At 37.4% G+C, this 18785-nt stretch overlaps 1 protein-coding gene across 5 annotated transcripts in view; it reads left to right on the top strand.

The window, feature by feature from the left end:
• SEC24C (SEC24 homolog C, COPII component) overlaps positions 1-18473 on the top strand; it is a 34230-nt gene extending 15757 nt beyond the window's left edge. For 3 of the 5 annotated variants that reach the window (XM_090145047.1, XM_090145044.1, XM_031603031.2), the window contains 19 exons: positions 212-336; positions 1604-1672; positions 3263-3374; positions 4548-4675; positions 7344-7482; positions 8980-9095; positions 9935-10059; positions 10293-10484; positions 11467-11560; positions 12746-12862; positions 13328-13498; positions 13818-13914; positions 14206-14351; positions 14816-14954; positions 15417-15535; positions 15663-15842; positions 16498-16689; positions 17106-17195; positions 17614-18473. In XM_090145047.1, coding sequence (XP_090001173.1) covers positions 212-336; positions 1604-1672; positions 3263-3374; positions 4548-4675; positions 7344-7482; positions 8980-9095; positions 9935-10059; positions 10293-10484; positions 11467-11560; positions 12746-12862; positions 13328-13498; positions 13818-13914; positions 14206-14351; positions 14816-14954; positions 15417-15535; positions 15663-15842; positions 16498-16689; positions 17106-17195; positions 17614-17754 — 2492 coding nt within the window. In that variant the 3' untranslated portion in view covers positions 17755-18473. The remainder of the gene's footprint in view (positions 1-211; positions 337-1603; positions 1673-3262; positions 3375-4547; positions 4676-7343; positions 7483-8979; positions 9096-9934; positions 10060-10292; positions 10485-11466; positions 11561-12745; positions 12863-13327; positions 13499-13817; positions 13915-14205; positions 14352-14815; positions 14955-15416; positions 15536-15662; positions 15843-16497; positions 16690-17105; positions 17196-17613) is intronic. The other 2 variants (XM_031603032.2, XM_090145046.1) reach the window with 1 other exon arrangement.
• Positions 18474-18785: the final 312 nt, after the last annotated feature.

The following is an 18785-nucleotide window of genomic DNA, read 5'->3' as shown; positions in this document are numbered from 1 at the left end:
TCTTTAAGTCTGGTTTTAAGGAGGACTATGTCAGCTTACTGAATCACTGGTTGAGATGTACTAAGCTAAAATACTGAGAAATATTTAATCCTAATTATCTGGAGAGCATGTAGGATTCTTTTTATTTCTATGATGACAATGAATGGGAAGTGCCTAATGAGGAATTGCCTTATGTTAGCTGTTATTTAATTTATTGTTCCTTTCTTGTAAGGTTCCTTTGGACAGGTGAGAGGCCCCCAGCCAAACTATGGCGGAGCCTATCCAGGCACACCAAACTATGGAAGTCAGCCTGGACCACCACCAAAACGCTTGGATCCAGATTCAATTCCTAGCCCTGTAAGCTTACTTTGTTCTTCGCTACTTTTCCGTAGTGTCTTTACTTTAAACAAAACTGGCAGAGACCAAAGCTGAAAGCAGGTTTCTTGTTCCAAAGAGCAGCAGTCTTTTCTTTCCTGCTTTCTTTTCTGTATTATATCTAGCTTCTGTCACTTGTTATGAGTAAGCCCAGAAGCACTTCTTCCCTTGACAACTGAAGAAAGACACTGCATACATGTATCACTGCTTTAATTCCTCAGGGCTTTTTCAGTACTATGTTAAGTTTTAGGAATCCTTGAGGGCTTACAGTAAGCTTGCTTCACCATTTCTGAATTCTTACTTAATTACTTTCCAAGGTGAACTAACTGCTGGTAGGTAGCAATCTATGAACTGCATGATCGAAACTTAAACTAAAGTTCACAGGAGGTGATTGTAATGTTTTCTCTTTTCCTATTGCCTGGTTAGTTTTCTTTGGATCATGAAGTCAGGATGCTACTTCAGTCAAATGTGGACAGCTTCACAAATTAGGATTATCTTTTGAAATGGAGCTTCTGAGGAAAAGATGAGCAATGGTGTGCAATGGCTAGCAGTGATGTATAATATTAAGCCTGGATGTGCTATTGCCGCTAGTCTGCTATACTTTCCTTCCACAGCTCCTGGTGCTGTCGTTGTCTCAGAAGGCCACAACTGTTTGGTAACAGGGAACTTTTCCAGAGCAGTGATTACAACTGGTTCTTAAAAACTCTAAAAATAATTTAGTTTTGAGTTACAGCTGAGTTCTTTACTGCTGCTATTCAGAAGTTACTGCTCTTCAAAAAAGATGATCTATTTAGACTTCAGGTTTATATAAGGCTTAGGACTATTTTTTTCATGGAGAATAAGAATCTATAATTGCTTCTCAGCTTCTTTTTTTCCCGCTAAATGAGATCTCAAATGGCTTTTATCAGTTACCTTCATTTCAGCATGTTCTTGAAACATAAATTCCCAATTTCTAACCAAAATGAGCACGTGAGCTACTACATCTGATAGCAGTGTGTCGCAGTATCACAGCAGGACTGACATTTGGGATTGGTGTATGTTGCAGAAGCTGATATGTTTCTTGTTGCATGAGTGAATGTCCGAATATATCTAATTGCAGTGCTTCAAGTTTGAGTAGAGAGAAGTAACACTGTTACTTTTTGTTTTATTATTCTCTTCTCTTTCTTTTTCTTTTTCTTTCTTTTTTTTTTTTTTTTTTGGTGGCATTCTTTACTTTTTATTTATATACATATTTAAAAAAAAAAAAAAGCAACTTAATGAACTGCCACCCCAGCAGAAACCCAGACACAGAATAGACCCAGATGCAATTCCTAGTCCAGTAAGTGCTATATATGTGTCAATTGTAGTCTGTGTTGGTGACCATCTGTGCATGCATGAAACCTGAACTTCACATCATTAACCCTTCATCACTAATCCTATATCCTTTCCTTGCTATGTCCTGCTCACCTTATCGAAATGAGTATGATAACACCACAAGAGGTTGTTAAAGTCTCTTCTGTGATGTTTGGTGAGGCAATAGAAAGTAGACTGTTTCAGAAACAGATCATGAAGAATGTCTCCCCTTCACTTTATCTATTCCTTAAAATACAGATTACATGGCATTTTAAGCATTGTCATCAGTGTAATTGTCCATATAGTGTGTTCCATGTTAACATACACATCTTATTGAGCCTTTGTAGCCCTGTCATTTACTATTTCTGACCAGAATTTGGTTACAGTTCTTGTTGATAGCAGTACTGGGCTAATGCTTTGAACTTCTACAACTGAGGAGACACTGTTTTCTTTTTATGTTACTTGCTGACATAAATCTTCTAGTTGACTACTGTGAAGCATGGGGAGCTAGAAACATTCTTTCATTATCTGTGCTAATTTGTAACCATTATATTTTGATTTTGGAAATAAAATGGTTATGTCTTGAGAACTTTACCTGAAGAAAAAGCAGCTACCTTTTGCGCTGGAAGGATGCAATTACCCTTGTACCAGTTCTTCCTTGTTTAGCTAAATTTGGTCATAAAACAGCTACAAGCTGTGAGGTCATCAATATCAATCAGTCTGTGGACTTTTGAGATGGAACTCGATTTAAGTGAGAGAAGTCTGATACTGTGGGTGGTGTTTTTTCTGGCAACTTGGAATCTGTAGTGAAAGGGTGGAAGTTCTGCTATGCACAATTCCACCTTTCACAGTTTAATCAAAGGTACATGTGGTGGCAAAATAAGATCAGAAGAATTGTTGCTAGCTTTAATTTTTGGTTCAAGCACCAATATAGTAAAGGTAATTAAAACTATATAAGAACAATCTTCTGTTCTTATGCAAAGTTCAATGGATATTTTAGTTAAAACTGTTCAGTGCTTTTCTGTTCTCTGTAGTACTATTTGTATGAATGACAAAATTGTAATTCTAATAAAAATGAAAATTTTCACTTGTTTTGTGAAGTTTAAGCCTGAATCATTGATAACTCCCTATTGAAACTTCACTTTCTGCATCTCCAAAAAGCACCATGAACATAACAGAAAGAAAAAGCCAGGTCATCTATACAACTTCAGCCTGAGACTAAAATAAGCTTCTGATTTTAATTTGGCTATGATCAGTAAAAAAGGAATACTAGCAAAAATTCTTTTCTTGATCTGAATTTCTTTCTTGAGTTCAGATCAAATCATAGCAGACAAAGTATACTACTGTTCAAAATACTTGGGAAAATTGTATAACTTGAATGTTATTTGTTAGTCATTTGATATTATCTGAAATCCAGCTGAGAGGTGACTGCTTGGTAAAAACTTATTTGCTTTAGACTTGTTATTTTTTTTAGAGCTAGTGACGTTTGCCTCAGGTTCCCTTTTCACTGCCTTGCAGATACAAATTTTTTGTTATCCAAGAACTCCAAAGATTAATTCAATGTTTTCCATTGTAGATTCAAGTGATTGAAGATGACAGGAGTAACCGTGGATCAGAACCATTTGTCACTGGAGTGAGAGGGCAGGTCCCACCTCTCGTTACTACCAATTTCTTGGTCAAGGATCAAGGTAAAATAACCAATCCACAGCCAAAAAATATGTTTCCCAGAGCAGGTGCCCAGGAGCAGCATAAGCAGTAGATGAAGCTTTTTCTGTAAAGCTATATCATGATAGCTGAGAATTGAAATTTACCGGCAACATTGTTTGAATTCATCTGAAAACAGTGTATGAGTGGGATGTCATTCGGTCCATGGGTTTCATAGAGAAAGAATATTTCAACTTTATTCCTACACTTTTTTGGAGTTGTTAAACTCCCTTAAAATTTCGGAGTCCAACACTATGGTTGGCTGCTTCACTTCTCAGCTGGACTTAAAAAATCAGAAATATCTGAGATGAGATTTTTGCCCATAGTGTGATTTACTCTGCAAGAAGAGTGGAACAGGAATTTTTTTAGAGGTTTAAATTTGATGCTTATGTGGAGTCAAATTTGCTTGGTTTGTTTTTTGGGGCTTATATTATACATTGTTAATCATAAAGACGCATTCAGTTTGGAATTGAGTGTTATGTAATTATGGAATTAAGTTTATGTAATTCCTGTGGTTTCCTTCCAATTCAGGATATTCATTCTTTCATTTGGTGATTCTGTAGTGCAGGAAGAAGGGTAAATTTGTTTGCTAGGCACGTGTCCATGTGTCCATCTGCTTGTTTATGAGGTGAAATTTCACTGCACAAGAACTGGTAAAGAACTAAATTCAAGTGAGAATTAAGTACATAACATTAAAATATGCAGTTGCATATGAAACTGGAAAGTGTATTTTATTTTTTTTATCAAAAGAAAATAGGGATGTTGTCTCCTTCCTTTTGTGGAAAGTCTTAATGAAGATCTATGGTCCTCTGTTCACACAGTTCAGTGTTTTCTAATTGATGTTTTTCACATAATATCATCTGTATTTTAGAAACTCAAACACAGTCTTAAAGTGTACTTGATGATATAAATAAAGCACAACTGATGGTCATCAATATATCCTTTGACCAACTAAGTGAAGCTGAGAAACTAAAACTTGCACACGCAAAATAATGATCGCAGCAGAAATATTTATTGAAGCAAAATATTATATATTTTGAGGATAAAATTCCATTTATAGAGGAACAGTCTTCAGCACAACTGAAACTATCTTGATTTCTGTTCTTGAATATAAACTTATTCTGAAATTTGTTGGGATTTGTTCCTTTGTTCTCCAGGTAACGCAAGCCCCCGCTATATAAGATGCACATCTTACAATATTCCCTGCACCTCAGATATGGCCAAACAGTCCCAGGTTCCTCTAGCTGCTGTCATAAAACCGCTTGCTACTCTACCCCCAGAGGAGGTGAGAACTGTATGCAGTTACACATGTACTGTATGCTGTCTGAACTTGTCAGGGGAATGTTGTTCCGTGTTCACGTTTAACAGATACCTTGTTTAAATTTCAGCAGTAGATGTGTTTAAGTAAGGAGAGCTGGGTAAACGTTGCTTGTTCTGTAAATATGCAGTAGAGAAGCAGAAAAGTGTTGTGTTCAAAATGTTTAGTATTTTGATTGCCATGCTAATCTCTGCCATTTTTTTTAATAGTAAGTGTCAAGCATCACTGACCAAATAACCAAAATACTAGGATGTTAACAAATGCATGCACTTTCAATTATCTCAATTTCTTTCTTGCCTGTGATATTTAGATTGTTACTAATCACTGATATTAAGTGTTGCCTAGGGTATCAAGTTGTGGAATTGGATGAGAGTGTATCAAGTAGCACTCATTAAGCTAATGTTGTGTACATGCACAGCACTGTGTGGATTAATTGACAGTGCAAGACTGAGCACCAGGTTCTGCTGAACTGTGCTTGAATTTCTGCATTCATTCTGTGCAGCCCTTTCTTCTAGGTGTGATAAGTGACTAGTTACCCCTTCTACCCACTCCATCTGGGGAGATAAAAGCTCCAATGATATTGGAGCTAGGAACTGTATTAAAAGTATTACAAATACTGTGTTACTTTGTAGCATTAGCTTACTTAGAGCAGTGACATAAAGACAAATAAATAAACTTGTGAAGTTTTAATCTAAGTTTGCACTGTTCAGTGCCTTGTTAAACTTAACTTTAGCATCTCTTAAGACAAGGAATGTTCTCTGGAGTTTAAGGGTAGGGTTTATTTCATTTTATTGATCTTCCTAAACTGTTATTTAGATTTTGAAAATTGTTTTTTTATAAAGCTGAATTGTGAAATTAATGCCTGCATTTCAGTGAGGTTTAAAAGGAGCACAAGAGGTAAAAGCTGTCTTGTTGTGCCTCCAGGTTTCTCCAACAACAGGACGACATTCACCTCTTGTGCTCCTTTTAGTTACAAACCACCACTTAATAGCTCTGTGGTATACTTAGGCTTTGGGCAAACACTTGTGATATCCAGGGGAAAAAAAACTCATCTAGGATCAGAAAATTGTTTTGGAGACTGGTTAGCTTCCATCACTAGAAAGTTATTTATGACAAGGGCAAGCTCCCTGTGGAGAGGGCCGTTATGACACATGAAGGCTCAGCTGTTCAGAGCAGTAAGACTGTAAATAAAGCTAAAGCTTAACGTATCAGTAGTGAGAGGATACATAAGACTGGTGAGAATGTAGTGTTCGGATAAGTCTAGGATCTATAAAATACAGGACCTGATTGCAAAATTACATAGCCTTTGTCCTGTGCTAATGCACAGTTTAGAAAACAAATCTTAAGAGCTCCATAAGAAGAAACTCTGTGCCTTATAAGTGAATAAGTGGTTAATAAGAAATTATATAGAGTAAGACATGTTTACAGCACCCTTACAGTTTTGGGTGGACAGAGGCTGAAGAAGAGGCTGTGGAAGCGCAATACCAACATTGCCTGGCAATAATAAAACTTGAAATCTGGTTTCCTCAGAGGAGGTCAGCCTGGGTAGGATCTGGGAAACTCTGGCCACGAAGCCATTGTATCATCAATAAATGACTCCTGGAGTTAAATGAGAGTGGGATCTGTGTCATGAAGACACAGCCTGTGCTGTTTGTTCGACTCATGTTCATAAAATATGTTCTTGTACAAGAGCAATGAGAGGTTTAGGGGGACTGGAAGAACGTAAATTGGGACACCATTAATGTCATGTAAGTTAAAAGTAAGAAGTTACACCTATTGTGCTAGATTCTTGATTTTTGAAAGGTGCGGTAAACTGAATGCAGATCATAGTTTCCAAAATGTATCAATCATTCTGCAGGGAGTTTTCCTCATTCTGAGACTGAGAAGCTGCAGAGAAGTTTCCAAACATCTTAATCTGTTTTGACCACAAACACATTGTTTTGTCAGTAATGGTTTAAAAATGGTTTGCTACACAGCAGTTTTAAAGGACTTGCTATATAATGGGACAAGCAGACTGACAAGGACAAGCAAAACTGACAGATATGCTTCAATTCATGGTGATCTTCAAGAATGAGTGTGATCAGTTTAGATTTTTGAAGTGAATCTAGATGCTTTAAATTCTTAAATATGTGGAATGCAATGACTGCTATTTTTTTAATCTTGCTCTTTACAAAGGGGAAATATAAGAGGTAGAGAGTTATGTTTAAAAAAACAAGAAGTAAAAAGTAAAATAAAATTGTGTTTACTCCTGTGAGGTTATCACAGTTGTTATTTGCATGGCTTCAGTCTTCTGTGTTCATTTGAGATCCATCCATGCTGTGTAGTGTGGCACTCCTGCTCTTCAAGCAAGCTACTATATAAGGTAGTGCAGCACCATGCAGCAGTACTTGTTTGTGTCAAAGTGGGATAGTCCTTTAGTGAGTGCAGCCCACAAGGGAACTGCTGTGTTGAGACCTTGAGTTGAAAAACATTTTTCAAATACTTGTTCAGGCTTCCTCTGTGTTCTCTCCCACAGCTGCTGAAATGCTAAATCCTGTACAACGTACAGGGAAATTGTTTTAAGCTCTGCAGCATGTGTGGCCAATTTTATTTGTAATCGTATGACCTTTCTTTTTTATTTTCCCTGCTTGCACAGGCCCTTCCTTATTTGGTAGACCATGGAGAATCTGGTCCTGTCCGATGCAATAGGTGCAAGGCCTACATGTGCCCCTTTATGCAGTTTATTGAGGGCGGAAGGAGGTTCCAGTGCTGTTTCTGCAGCTGTGTCACTGAGGGTAAGGTATCTTCTGAAAACCAGACTCTGGGCAATATTGATCTTTGAACAAGATTCAAAGCAATGAATCTTAATTGTGTTACAGTCATTTATAATGTATGCTATGCTTTAACATATCTACTTTTGGGAAAACAACCACCAACCCCCCTTCACCCCCCCAAAAAAGTTCAATTCTCAGTTCAGAAATGATGCTCAAATTAGGTAGATGCTTATGCGTTGCAGCATTGTAACTTATTTGGAACATGAAGTACTTGTTGCATGATGTATAATGTTTTTAGAAATTATTTATGGTACTGAGATTAACCTTCAGACAGTAGCATGAATTAGGAATTGCTTTTTTTTTTTTTTTTTGCTTGCAAAGCCTCTTTGGACAGTATTTGGAGGTGAGATTGCAAGTAGATCTGCTGTGCTGGATAGGAGTGTTCAGTACATGCCAGTTAGTATTTGTTGTTCTAAATCAATATAAAACATGTTCCCTCTTAAGCAGAAGTGGCTGTGTGCTGTTCATGGACTGGCATCTGTGGGTTTATTTTGTATGGACAGTGGAAATGCAGGGTGCAGCAACCTTGGTTTTGAGGGCTTCATTTGGTAGCACTGCTGGCTTTTGTTCTCATCACCTCAGTTACTCTGTGTAACATGTGTCCATGGCAAACCAAAATAGGAAGTTGGCTGAGGCTGGAAATGGCTGGTTTGAGAAACAAACAAGAGAATCTTTTATGGTGATTTTTCATAGCTCATGTGCATTCTCTGACACTGTGCTCTCAGCAGCTTTATGAATGGCTGTACCTGTAACAACTGAGCAGCTATAGAAAAGGGAAGGATGCTCAGTGGCAGCCAATGAAAGAAATGCTGTGGAATTATAATGTAGTTGTACCTAATACTTCAGAACAATCCCTATTTTTAGCATTAAAAAAACCAACAGCTTGTACTGAGTATATATTTGGAGAGTAGAGAGTGATCTCTTTTTTTATATATACACAGTTTTAATGGTATCACTTTGTTTTCCTTTGAACTGATGAAATTTTGAGTGATTTGAGTAACTCATAGCAAAAGGAGTGGCTCAGTTTTTGGTGTGCCTAATCAGAATCAGTAATATTGAAGCCTACAGTTTGCATTATATTCTACTGCAAGTCATTTTTTACTGCTTTTACAAGTCTGGCATTTTTTCCTTTAGACTAAATCCTTGAGAAAAATCCAAAGAGCATGTTGCAGTGATCTTTCTGATATGAAATGTAAAATGAGAATGTGAAGGAGATTAAAGAAAAGCACAGTGGTGACTATACAACATGCCAATTTGTGCATAAGACAAACTAGAAGCAGTTTGTCTGTTTCTGTTGGATTTAATGATATTCTTACATTTGAGCAGTGATTCTTGTAATGCTTGCAAACTAGCTAGTTTTCCTGGAGTTTCATCTAAACCACCTGTTGTCACGTTAGCTCTCTAGTGTCGGTGTTTATCATGGTTACATCTCTGAAGTTGTTGTTTTTGTTCCCCCAGTGCCAGCTCACTACTTCCAGCATTTGGATCATACTGGAAAGCGAGTAGACTTCTATGATCGACCTGAGTTATCACTGGGTTCGTATGAGTTCCTGGCAACAGTTGATTACTGCAAGGTACAGTATGTGTTTATTACTATATTTTTGTTTTGCTTTTAAATAAAAAACAACTTTTCCATGACTTCAGTAGTACTTTGTTATAGCTGCCTCCATCATTCTCTTCTGGAGCTACATAAGCACTTACAGATAGACTGTGCTTTGTCACCATAGCAATTCTGCAGGAGAAAGTGTCTCTTGATAGTCTTTGGGGCACAAGGAGAAGATAAAAGAGGTTCAAGAAAAATGCAGTAGTGATGACAGTGTGCCACTTGGTACAGAAAACAAGCTTTACCTATTGAAATTAAATTATGTTGCAGTTAACAGCTTAAGATGTGTTTTTAAGTCAAATGAGATGTGATCTTCCTAGCTCTTCTGAAAATTTTGGTTTCCTTTTGTTCTATGTGTGTTCCTTTCAATATTGTCTACAGACTTGAGAGAACTGTTCTTTTCCCAAAGTAAACTTGATATTTAAGTAGAAGGGAAAGGTTGAAGCTCTTGGAGGAAAATGTTTTGCTCTGTATGGAAGAAATCATCTAGAAGAAGTCCTAGACAAATTCCAGGGTCTTAAACTACAGGAGATGTCACACTCTACTTTCACTGTCTGTCCTCAGTTGTGGTTAGGCTGCTGTTCACTGAGCAAAATCTGTCAGGGACAAATAACGCTCATCTGTTTCAAGCGTAGAGTGCTTACCCATCTTTGTTAGTTGAACAGGGATGGGAAAGTGATCTGAAGGAACGATTGCTTTTCTTGAGTGGAGTGTACATGAAAGTTATTAGAGTTTGGGCCAGCATTCATTTGTTTGTGTTACAGAGCTATTAGATGAACTTAATGTGACTTCTTTCCCTCTCTTCCACAGAATAACAAGTTTCCCAGTCCACCTGCTTTCATTTTCATGATTGATGTGTCTTACAATGCTGTGAAGAGTGGCTTAGTGAGACTAATATGTGAAGAATTAAAGTCAATCCTAGATTATCTGCCCAGGTAAGGTACATTGTAAATTGTTGTATCCAGTCCAAATGGAGGAAACTTACTTTCTCCCTTTAAAATAGCCTATGAAGCTTATTTTCACAATGAGATCAAGCAGGACATCTATGAGTACTTTCTAGCTGTATCAGATTTCCTTCTTTTCCTTTTTCCCTTATCCCTTACTGTGCTGTATTCTGTATAATGATCTCACTCACTGTCTACTTAAATGTGGAGTATATCTCTTACAGGGAAGGCAACATGGAGGAATCAGCCATTCGAGTAGGCTTTGTCACTTACAACAAAGTATTACACTTCTATAACGTGAAGAGCTCATTGGCACAGCCACAAATGATGGTTGTCTCAGATGTGGCAGACATGTTTGTGCCACTCCTTGATGGCTTTCTGGTGAATGTGAATGAGTCCAGGACAGTTATTGCCAGGTAACTGAAATTGAGTTATGAAGTGTGTAGTAAATGTCTAGTTTGGTAGATTCAGGTGTTGCATTTAAAAGTGTAATGTTCACTGTTTTGTACTGTTGTACACCTAGAAGTCACTCTATGTATTAGCTTCGTGTACTGTTTCAGGTTAAACTCGCAGGACAAAACAGGACAATTCTTTTAAGAGCGTATTTGGCTTATAGTCCAGCTAGACAGTGAGTGCATATAATGGAATTTGGGGCAGGTGGGTCTTTATGGGTAAACAAGCAAAATTGAAAAAAACAAAACCAAAAAACCACAACTAATATGATGCAGAGTGTAATTTATAAAAATACTGAATCATTTTCTTTAAGGCAGCGGCCTGGGTAACTATAAAATATGACAACAGATATTTCCAACTTTGGTTCTATGGAGAAAATTAAATGAGCAGAATAGAGAAGATAAAATTTAGAAGAAAAGGAAATTGGCAAAATTTTGGCAAACTAATATTAATTAAACTATGATGTGTTGTTAAATAGGTTTTGGGAACTAGACAGTTATTGTTTTTATTTTATTTTTTAAGGAAATTACAGCTCTATATTATGTGGTGCATTAACAAGAACAAATACAAAGCTGGCTATCAAACCAGTAGCACACAGATTTTGGCAAAGAGGTGCTAGGCTTTCTTAAGAGTTTATTTAGCAGTATACATTGGAATATATTAAAAAAGCAAGAGTACAGAGGAGTTGATATAGAACTTCAGCTGAAGCTGCTGAAAAAGTCAGTAAGGGATGACAAAGCACGAGTTCTTTTCTGCAGCGAAGTAATGACATGCCAAATACTGGGGAGAATGTGTTTATGTATATAGACATGCACACACTGTACATATTGTTAGGTGGCTTAAACAAGTGTCCCTAGTCTCATAGTTCACCAACAACATCTTTATGTGGCTTTACCATTTAAATTTAATCTTCCTGAATTTTTCCTTTTTCTTATTTTTTGTTAGCTTGCTGGACCAGATTCCAGAAATGTTTGCAGACACAAGGGAAACAGAAACTGTTTTTGGACCTGTGATCCAAGCAGGGCTGGAAGCACTAAAGGTTAGTAAGTGCATTGTCATGGCAAATTGTTTTTGCTACTCTGAAGCTCATGTTCATACCCTTCAAAGAAAAATCTAAAGTTTTTTCAAAGTCGTCTTGCTGTTGATAGACTTGGTATGTGTAGGGAGTACTTGGCTGCTAAAGAAAGTGCATGTACCTCTAGTTCTATGTAGGTGGCTCTTTTTTGCCTATTTTTATAAAGCATTTTTGTACAAAGCGCAAGAAATGTGGCATAACCTTGGTGACCTGGCTGCATTTTTGCAGTTTCCAGAACTTACCAAAAAAACCCCATCCTTCCAACATTAAAACCAGGTGCTGAACTCTATCATGTCTTATTTAGGCATTCTGTAGTGTAATATCTTTCTAATGCTGTGCTTGAAATATAATCTTTAGTTAAAGGAAAGAAAGCGATCTATTGAAATTACCCATACCAATGTGTTAACCCAGAAAACTTTTCCAAAACTCTTCCATTCCAGTACTAGGTAACTGCATGTGTGATTTAACTCAGACTTGTGTGTACTGATCAAGTTCATTTCCTGTATGATTTTTCCCAGATCTGTTCTTATAGCTTTATTTGTCTGTTATGTATGTACTTAGAAGTATGCTTAAACTATGCTTAAATTTGGTGACAGTCCTTCAGTCAAGACACAATTCTAACTGCCAATTGATTTCTCACATACTGGATTTGGCAGAGCAAATAATCTGCTAAACACGGCTAATGCTCATATAGGCTATTTATTTAAAATGATTATATGATTTCTCGGAAGTCAGATTACAAAGTCCTTTACCATTTCTATGACTTTTCTATTTCTACAAGCTCAGCAGCTGTAAATCAGAATAAACTAATCTAACTCATTTGTGCAAAATCTTTTTTAGCTGCTTCAGAAAATTAAGATTTCTTTGTTGTTTTGTAGCCAGTTCTTTTCTCCCTGCCAGGGAACTAGCACAGGTCCAGAAGAACAGAAACTTCATTTTCTGTAACTGATCAGGAATCTGTGCTCCCAGTGTTAGGTATCACTGATCTAACCAAGTGATTACTGAATCTGTGTCTGTTGGATGTTTAGTTCCTGATTTAAAGAAATGAAGCAATAAAGATGCTTGTATGCATGTCCTTGAATTGCATTTTCCCTTAAGATTTTTATTAAATGTTTCTAACCTGAGCAACTTTACCCCTCTCTTCTGCAGGCAGCTGAGTGTGCTGGCAAGCTCTTCATTTTTCACACCTCTCTGCCCATTGCAGAGGCCCCAGGGAAGTTAAAGAACAGAGATGATAAGAAACTGATAAACACAGATAAGGAGAAGGTAGTAATGACTTTCATGATGCTTATAGTACAGTTCTACATTGTACTTTACATGGGATAACATTTAATCTGATATCTCATTGAAAGAATGAGAAGGGGGTAGCATATAATGTAACCATCAAAGCTATTATCTTTCTACATTCTGCTTTTATCTTCTGCTCTCAATCAGAGGTGTGTAGACAGCTCTGGTATGAGAAGAAAAGGTATGTCCTAGTTTTTTATACAGGATAGAATACTATAGGTATGTTAAAGTGAACAGAATTGATGACTAAAGCAATGTGTGAAGTAATTTTCATGACATTTCATTGTTTTTCAAAGGCAGAGTTAGGAAGACTTTCATATAACTCTGATTTCCCTTAAGTGAAACTTAATGTAAGATTGTTTTGACTGTGATTATAACCCAACTCATGCTTTTCTTTTTCGTTAACCATAAACTTTTTATGTTGTCTCTGACTTCTTTTCTTAGACTTTGTTTCAACCTCAGACAAGCTTCTACAGCAATTTGGCCAAGGACTGTGTAGCCCAGGGCTGTTGTGTGGATTTGTTCCTGTTTCCAAACCAGTATTTGGATGTGGCAACATTAGGTGTAGTAACTTATCAGACAGGAGGCTCCATTTATAAGTATGCATATTTCCAGGTAAGAGCCCTGTTGAATCAGACTGATATTTGGTCTGAATAAAAGTTACTGTTCTTCGTGGTAAACCATAGTGAAGAAGAAATTTAAGTAACACTTTATCTCCAAAGCAGTGCAAGAATCTTGCCGAAAGATTGTTAGCTTTGCCTTTACGCAAAGAATGTATTAAGAACAATGATATTATAGCAGTAGGGCACTAAGCACTACATGTTGACTGATTTTTTTCAAGTACTACTGCAGTGATACCTTTTTAAAAATTACTTTGTAGTTTATGTAGCAGCTCTGATTTATGGTGAAACTTGAATTATTTATCATGTTTTAGCTTGAGACAGACCAAGATAGGTTCCTGAATGACTTAAGAAGAGATGTCCAGAAAGAAGTGGGATTTGATGCTGTGATGAGAGTACGTACAAGCACAGGTGGGTGTTAGCATGAGTAAGTTTTAATAAATTGACCACCTAAAGTATACTATATGGGAAGTAACAGTTTTTGCCGTTATTTAAAACATTCTGAGACTACACTCTGCAAAAAGTTCTCTTAAAGCTTTGTCATTTTAAGCTTTTTGAAAAGACTGAGAAAAGATTCCTGTTGAAGTCTCTTGAGATAATTTGTTTTCCTGATGATGGGATTTTCAGGATTCCAGAGGCAAATTGTTATTCTGCTGAAAAGTACAACTTATTTATATACTTTTTTGTATCCTCCTTTTGTAGGCATTCGGGCAACTGACTTTTTTGGAGCTTTTTATATGAGCAACACAACTGATGTAGAGATGGCAGGTTTGGACTGTGACAAAACAATCACAGTTGAATTCAAGCATGATGACAAACTGAGTGAAGACAGTGGTGCGCTCCTCCAGGTGAGGTGGAAGGCAGAAGGCTTTCTAGAAAAAGGAAGGGAACTAACTCAGAATTGTTATCAGAAGTGTGACAAAGCCAGAACCAAAGCCTAAGTTGGTAGTGTACCAATTGAAGAAGATGATTGTTGCTTTGACACTCCCTCGAGGAACTGTTCATTGCTTCTGTCCATTACTGTACCCCTAACCTTTCAGAATACATGGTCTTAGGATGACCTCAAAAGCTTCAATCCACAGTCTGTTTTCCAAGACAAGTTTCTATGATTAAAAACATTTGCCACTTTTTATCTTTCGTTGATGCTGATTCTTAGCAGATGCTTTTAGCTTATTTTGCAAATCCTCTATTTAATTTTCTTGCTTGTTAAAGCATCTGAGACGTAATTTTTAAAGAAGTATGTTCAAGCCGTGCCTAATTTATTGTAACAGTATCTCATTTTCCTATACCCTGGTCTTTTTGTCTTGTACAGTGTGCTCTGCTATATACAAGCTGTGCAGGACAGCGGCGTCTCCGGATTCACAACCTCTCACTGAACTGTTGTACACAGCTTGCTGACCTCTATCGAAATTGCGAGACAGACACACTTATAAATTACTTGGCTAAATATGGTAAGAATAGATATGTTAAGAAGAATCATAACCTTTAACTGCTGTTCAAATGCCTGTTGTCATTCAGTGACAACAGACCTGTTCAGTCTTTTTGAATCAAGTGTCAGGTAGCAATCGTGATATTTCAGTCACTTAGAGCACAAAATTGTGATGATAATATTGTTGCTTAGGACAAGAGTTTCAGGTAGAAGGTGTAGGCTTATCTGTCCTACAAGCTGTTATCTATATTTTTAGAGCTTTGTATATTTTTAGAGCTTTGTATTGAAAGCTGTCTGAATTCATAATTGTGTTTATTTTTGGACCGTTTGTCCGAAAACATGCTTCAATTGTTTGTACTTGAACTGCTCCCAAACTATAAACAATAGTTGTTTAGACTTACTTTGTGGAAATAGTGTTGTCTTTTTTAACTGTTTGTCAGCAGTCATTTCATAACTCTCCCATATATTTCTTCTTTCTCTGCAGCATATCGTGGAGTTCTGAGTAGTCCAGTAAAGGCTGTACGAGATTCACTGATAAATCAGTGTGCCCAGATCCTAGCTTGCTATCGAAAAAACTGTGCTAGTCCATCTTCTGCTGGCCAGGTGAACTCTGATGCTTTAATTTGAATCATGGACTCAGATACTAAAATGTGATTTTAGCTTTGTTTTGTCAGGCATAAGCCTACTCAGCAAGATAACTGAACATCTTCTATATGCTTGTGACTTGTAGCTCATTCTTCCTGAATGCATGAAGCTGCTTCCTGTGTACTTGAATTGTGTGTTGAAGAGTGACGTCCTTCAGCCTGGTCCAGAGGTCACAACAGATGACCGTGCCTACATTCGTCAGTTAGTCACATCCATGGACGTGGCAGAAACAAATGTTTTCTTTTATCCCAGGCTTTTGCCCCTGGTGAGTAATTTGAGACGTTCTTAACTTGAACTTGAGATTATCTTGACTTGAGATTTGCTGTTGTCTTGACTTGTCCTAATGACTGGCATTTGTTTTTTATCAATGGAAAGCCATTTGAGAGGTATTTAGGATCTGGCATCCGTTGAGATGCTTCAGTTAATTTCACTCAGTGATGGATGTATTTCTGCATCTTGTGAATTTGTAGAAGGATTTGCTCTGAGCTGTGAGCATGTAACTAGAGGCATGGAAAAATCTTTTAAATCTGTGGTAGCTTTTTTCTTAAAAAAAATTCTAAGGCTTTTTGTAATATTGCTGTAATTTTAATTGTTGCAGGGAAATTACTCTTACTATTCTCACTTTCCAGTATTGTAGTTGCTGAAATAACAATAAATACCAATTACATTCATGCTTCAGGAAACAGTATTGAAACTACAGATTACTTCCAAAGCAACTTCTGTTTTCTTTTGTTAACCAGTAGTCTCTTACCAGTGTCTTGTTCAATAAGAAAACTAGTCAAGAAAGATGATACTTCAGTCACAGCTACTGCAATGTTATAAACATTAAAAAACCACTAGGGTCTTGTGGCAGAAATTTTCCAGACTTCCTAAATGTTTTTGTTTTATAACTGTGATTTCTTTACTTCACTCTAAACCAGACCAAAGCAGATGTTGACAGTGACTCCTTACCGGCAGCAATCCGAAACTCAGAGGAACGTCTCTCCAAGGGTGACATATACCTGCTGGAGAATGGGCTGAACATCTTTGTGTGGGTGGGAGTGAACGTGCAGCAAGGCCTGATCCAGAACCTCTTTGGAGTGTCATCCTTCAGTCAGATTAGCAACACCTTGGTGAGCTGGCTGGCAGTGTGGGAGAAGCTGTCTGTGATAGTAGCACAGTAGCTGAAACATTAAGAAAGCAAGTTGAGAAAATAGTTTTAACTTTTTTGTGTTAGTTACAGTGAGAAGCATGGGTGTGTGAAACTAGTGGAGACATCCAGTCTGAGCATGAACACTTCTTTTTGCCAGCTTAACCTGGCAAGCCACATTGCCACTGGCAATAAGGAGAACAGCTGGTACAAAAATGATCAATCTTTAGTTTTGATACCATATGATATTTTCTTTTTTAATAGCTGAAGTCAAGGAAATTGTGACAGTAAATATATTTGCAACATTAAATAATATGCCAATACTGCTGTGTTTTCTTTTTTTTAATGCTGTTATATTTCTCCACCTGACTGATGGGGATTGGATGTCTTTCATTCCAGAGTACCCTGCCTGTCCTGGAAAACCCCTTTTCAAAGAAAGTACGGTCTATTATTGACATGCTTCACCTGCAGAGATCCCGATACATGAAGGTAAAAATGCTGATTGTTATTCATAGCTCTTACTCACCTTCTTTTTTACTGCTAGCAAAGCAGGTGATGCTAATCCTGTTCATGTAAAATCTAATGCTGAACACAGTCTTAACAATTGTGATTCAAACATACATGTTTTTTCAAGGATCTGAAAAAAAAATCTGATTTTAGAGTTCATGCTTACCATAGCTCTACAGATAATGATTTTGAATCTAATTATACTTCTCCACAAACTATGTATGTAGAGTTTTCTTTATAAATATGATTGATACTTAATACAGCACAAGTATGAAAATGAAAGCACAGAAGCTCTATTTGCTATGTTTTTAGTTGTCTTGAGTGTGTTTTGAGCTATCTAGGTTGTTTTTTTTTTCCCCAAGAGCATGAATTGTGCTAACTATCATGTTTTTGTTTGTAGTTAATAATTGTGAAGCAAGAAGATAAGCTGGAAATGCTCTTCAAACATTTTCTGGTGGAGGATAAGAGCCTAACTGGGGGGGCTTCATATGTGGACTTCCTGTGTCACATGCACAAGGAGATTCGGCAGCTACTGAGCTAGAGGAAGGAGTGGTGCTGGAGCTCAGCAGTGACATTTCAGTCTACTCTAATGATCTGATCGGAAGGTCCAGCGCCCTCAAAAAGGACAACATAGAAATCTGTACAATTCCATAATTTTTAATACACATGACATAAGCAGAAATCCTTTCAACCTCTCCTGGTCCCATATGAGAGATGAATTCTTTTTCCTGGTGAGGGCTAAAAAAAAAAAAAAAAGGGCCTTTGATACCAGGTCTTTTACTTGTATCTAAATTGTTTCCTGTGCTTGGCAGGAGTTCACCCCCCACCCACCCCATGCTCGCTAATCCCGTTGTAATGAATGTAGGTTTTTTTTTTTTTCAGTTCTCTGTACATGATTCAACATTGGGTGAAAAAGCGATAACTTCAAAATTTCTAGTAGTTGCTGTGTGTTTGTATGGGTGTGTGGGCATGCTCTTACTGTAAAGAGGATGCACAGGTTGGGAGGGCAAGAGGCAGGTCAGGTGATGGGAGCTGGAGCAGCCAAACATTTCCTTTCTCTCTGTAGAGGAAAACATGACATTGCAGAGCACAAATGTATTGTATTTGTCAGAACCAGAAATCTCCCCCCCCCCCCCAAAACAAAACAAAAAACGAAAAAAAAAAACCAAAGCCAGTAGGCAGCAGGACAGATTTATTTCTGCTTTCTTCCCTGTACTGTAAGTTGATCTGCAGATTTGTACTGGAGGAAGTAATAGTTCAATAACTGTCAACAGCTTCTGAACAGCATAGGGGTAATCAGTGCTACTTGTTGGTGTGAGCGGTGAATCCTTTCTCATTTCACAGCCCTGTGATAATATCCCACTCAGTCCATGTTCTGTGGCCTCTTCTTCTGCAGAAGAATCTATCCAGATGGCAGTGAGAGCAAAATCCTCTTGAAGTTGAGCAGAAAATACTTGTTACAAGGTGATTTGTGGCTGTGTGGGAGCTGGATGATAAGGAAGTGGCCACTTCTGGCCATGCTGTTGTGATTCATAGCAGACAAGCAGGAGTATGAGTTCTACTGACCCAAAT

This window comes from Phasianus colchicus, chromosome 8, assembly GCF_987193195.1.
Source record: "Phasianus colchicus chromosome 8, bPhaCol1.hap1.1, whole genome shotgun sequence".
Taxonomy (NCBI): Eukaryota; Metazoa; Chordata; class Aves; order Galliformes; family Phasianidae; genus Phasianus; species Phasianus colchicus.
The sequence above is the reverse complement of the archived record's forward strand: the minus strand, read 5'-3'. Positions and strand labels throughout refer to the sequence as shown.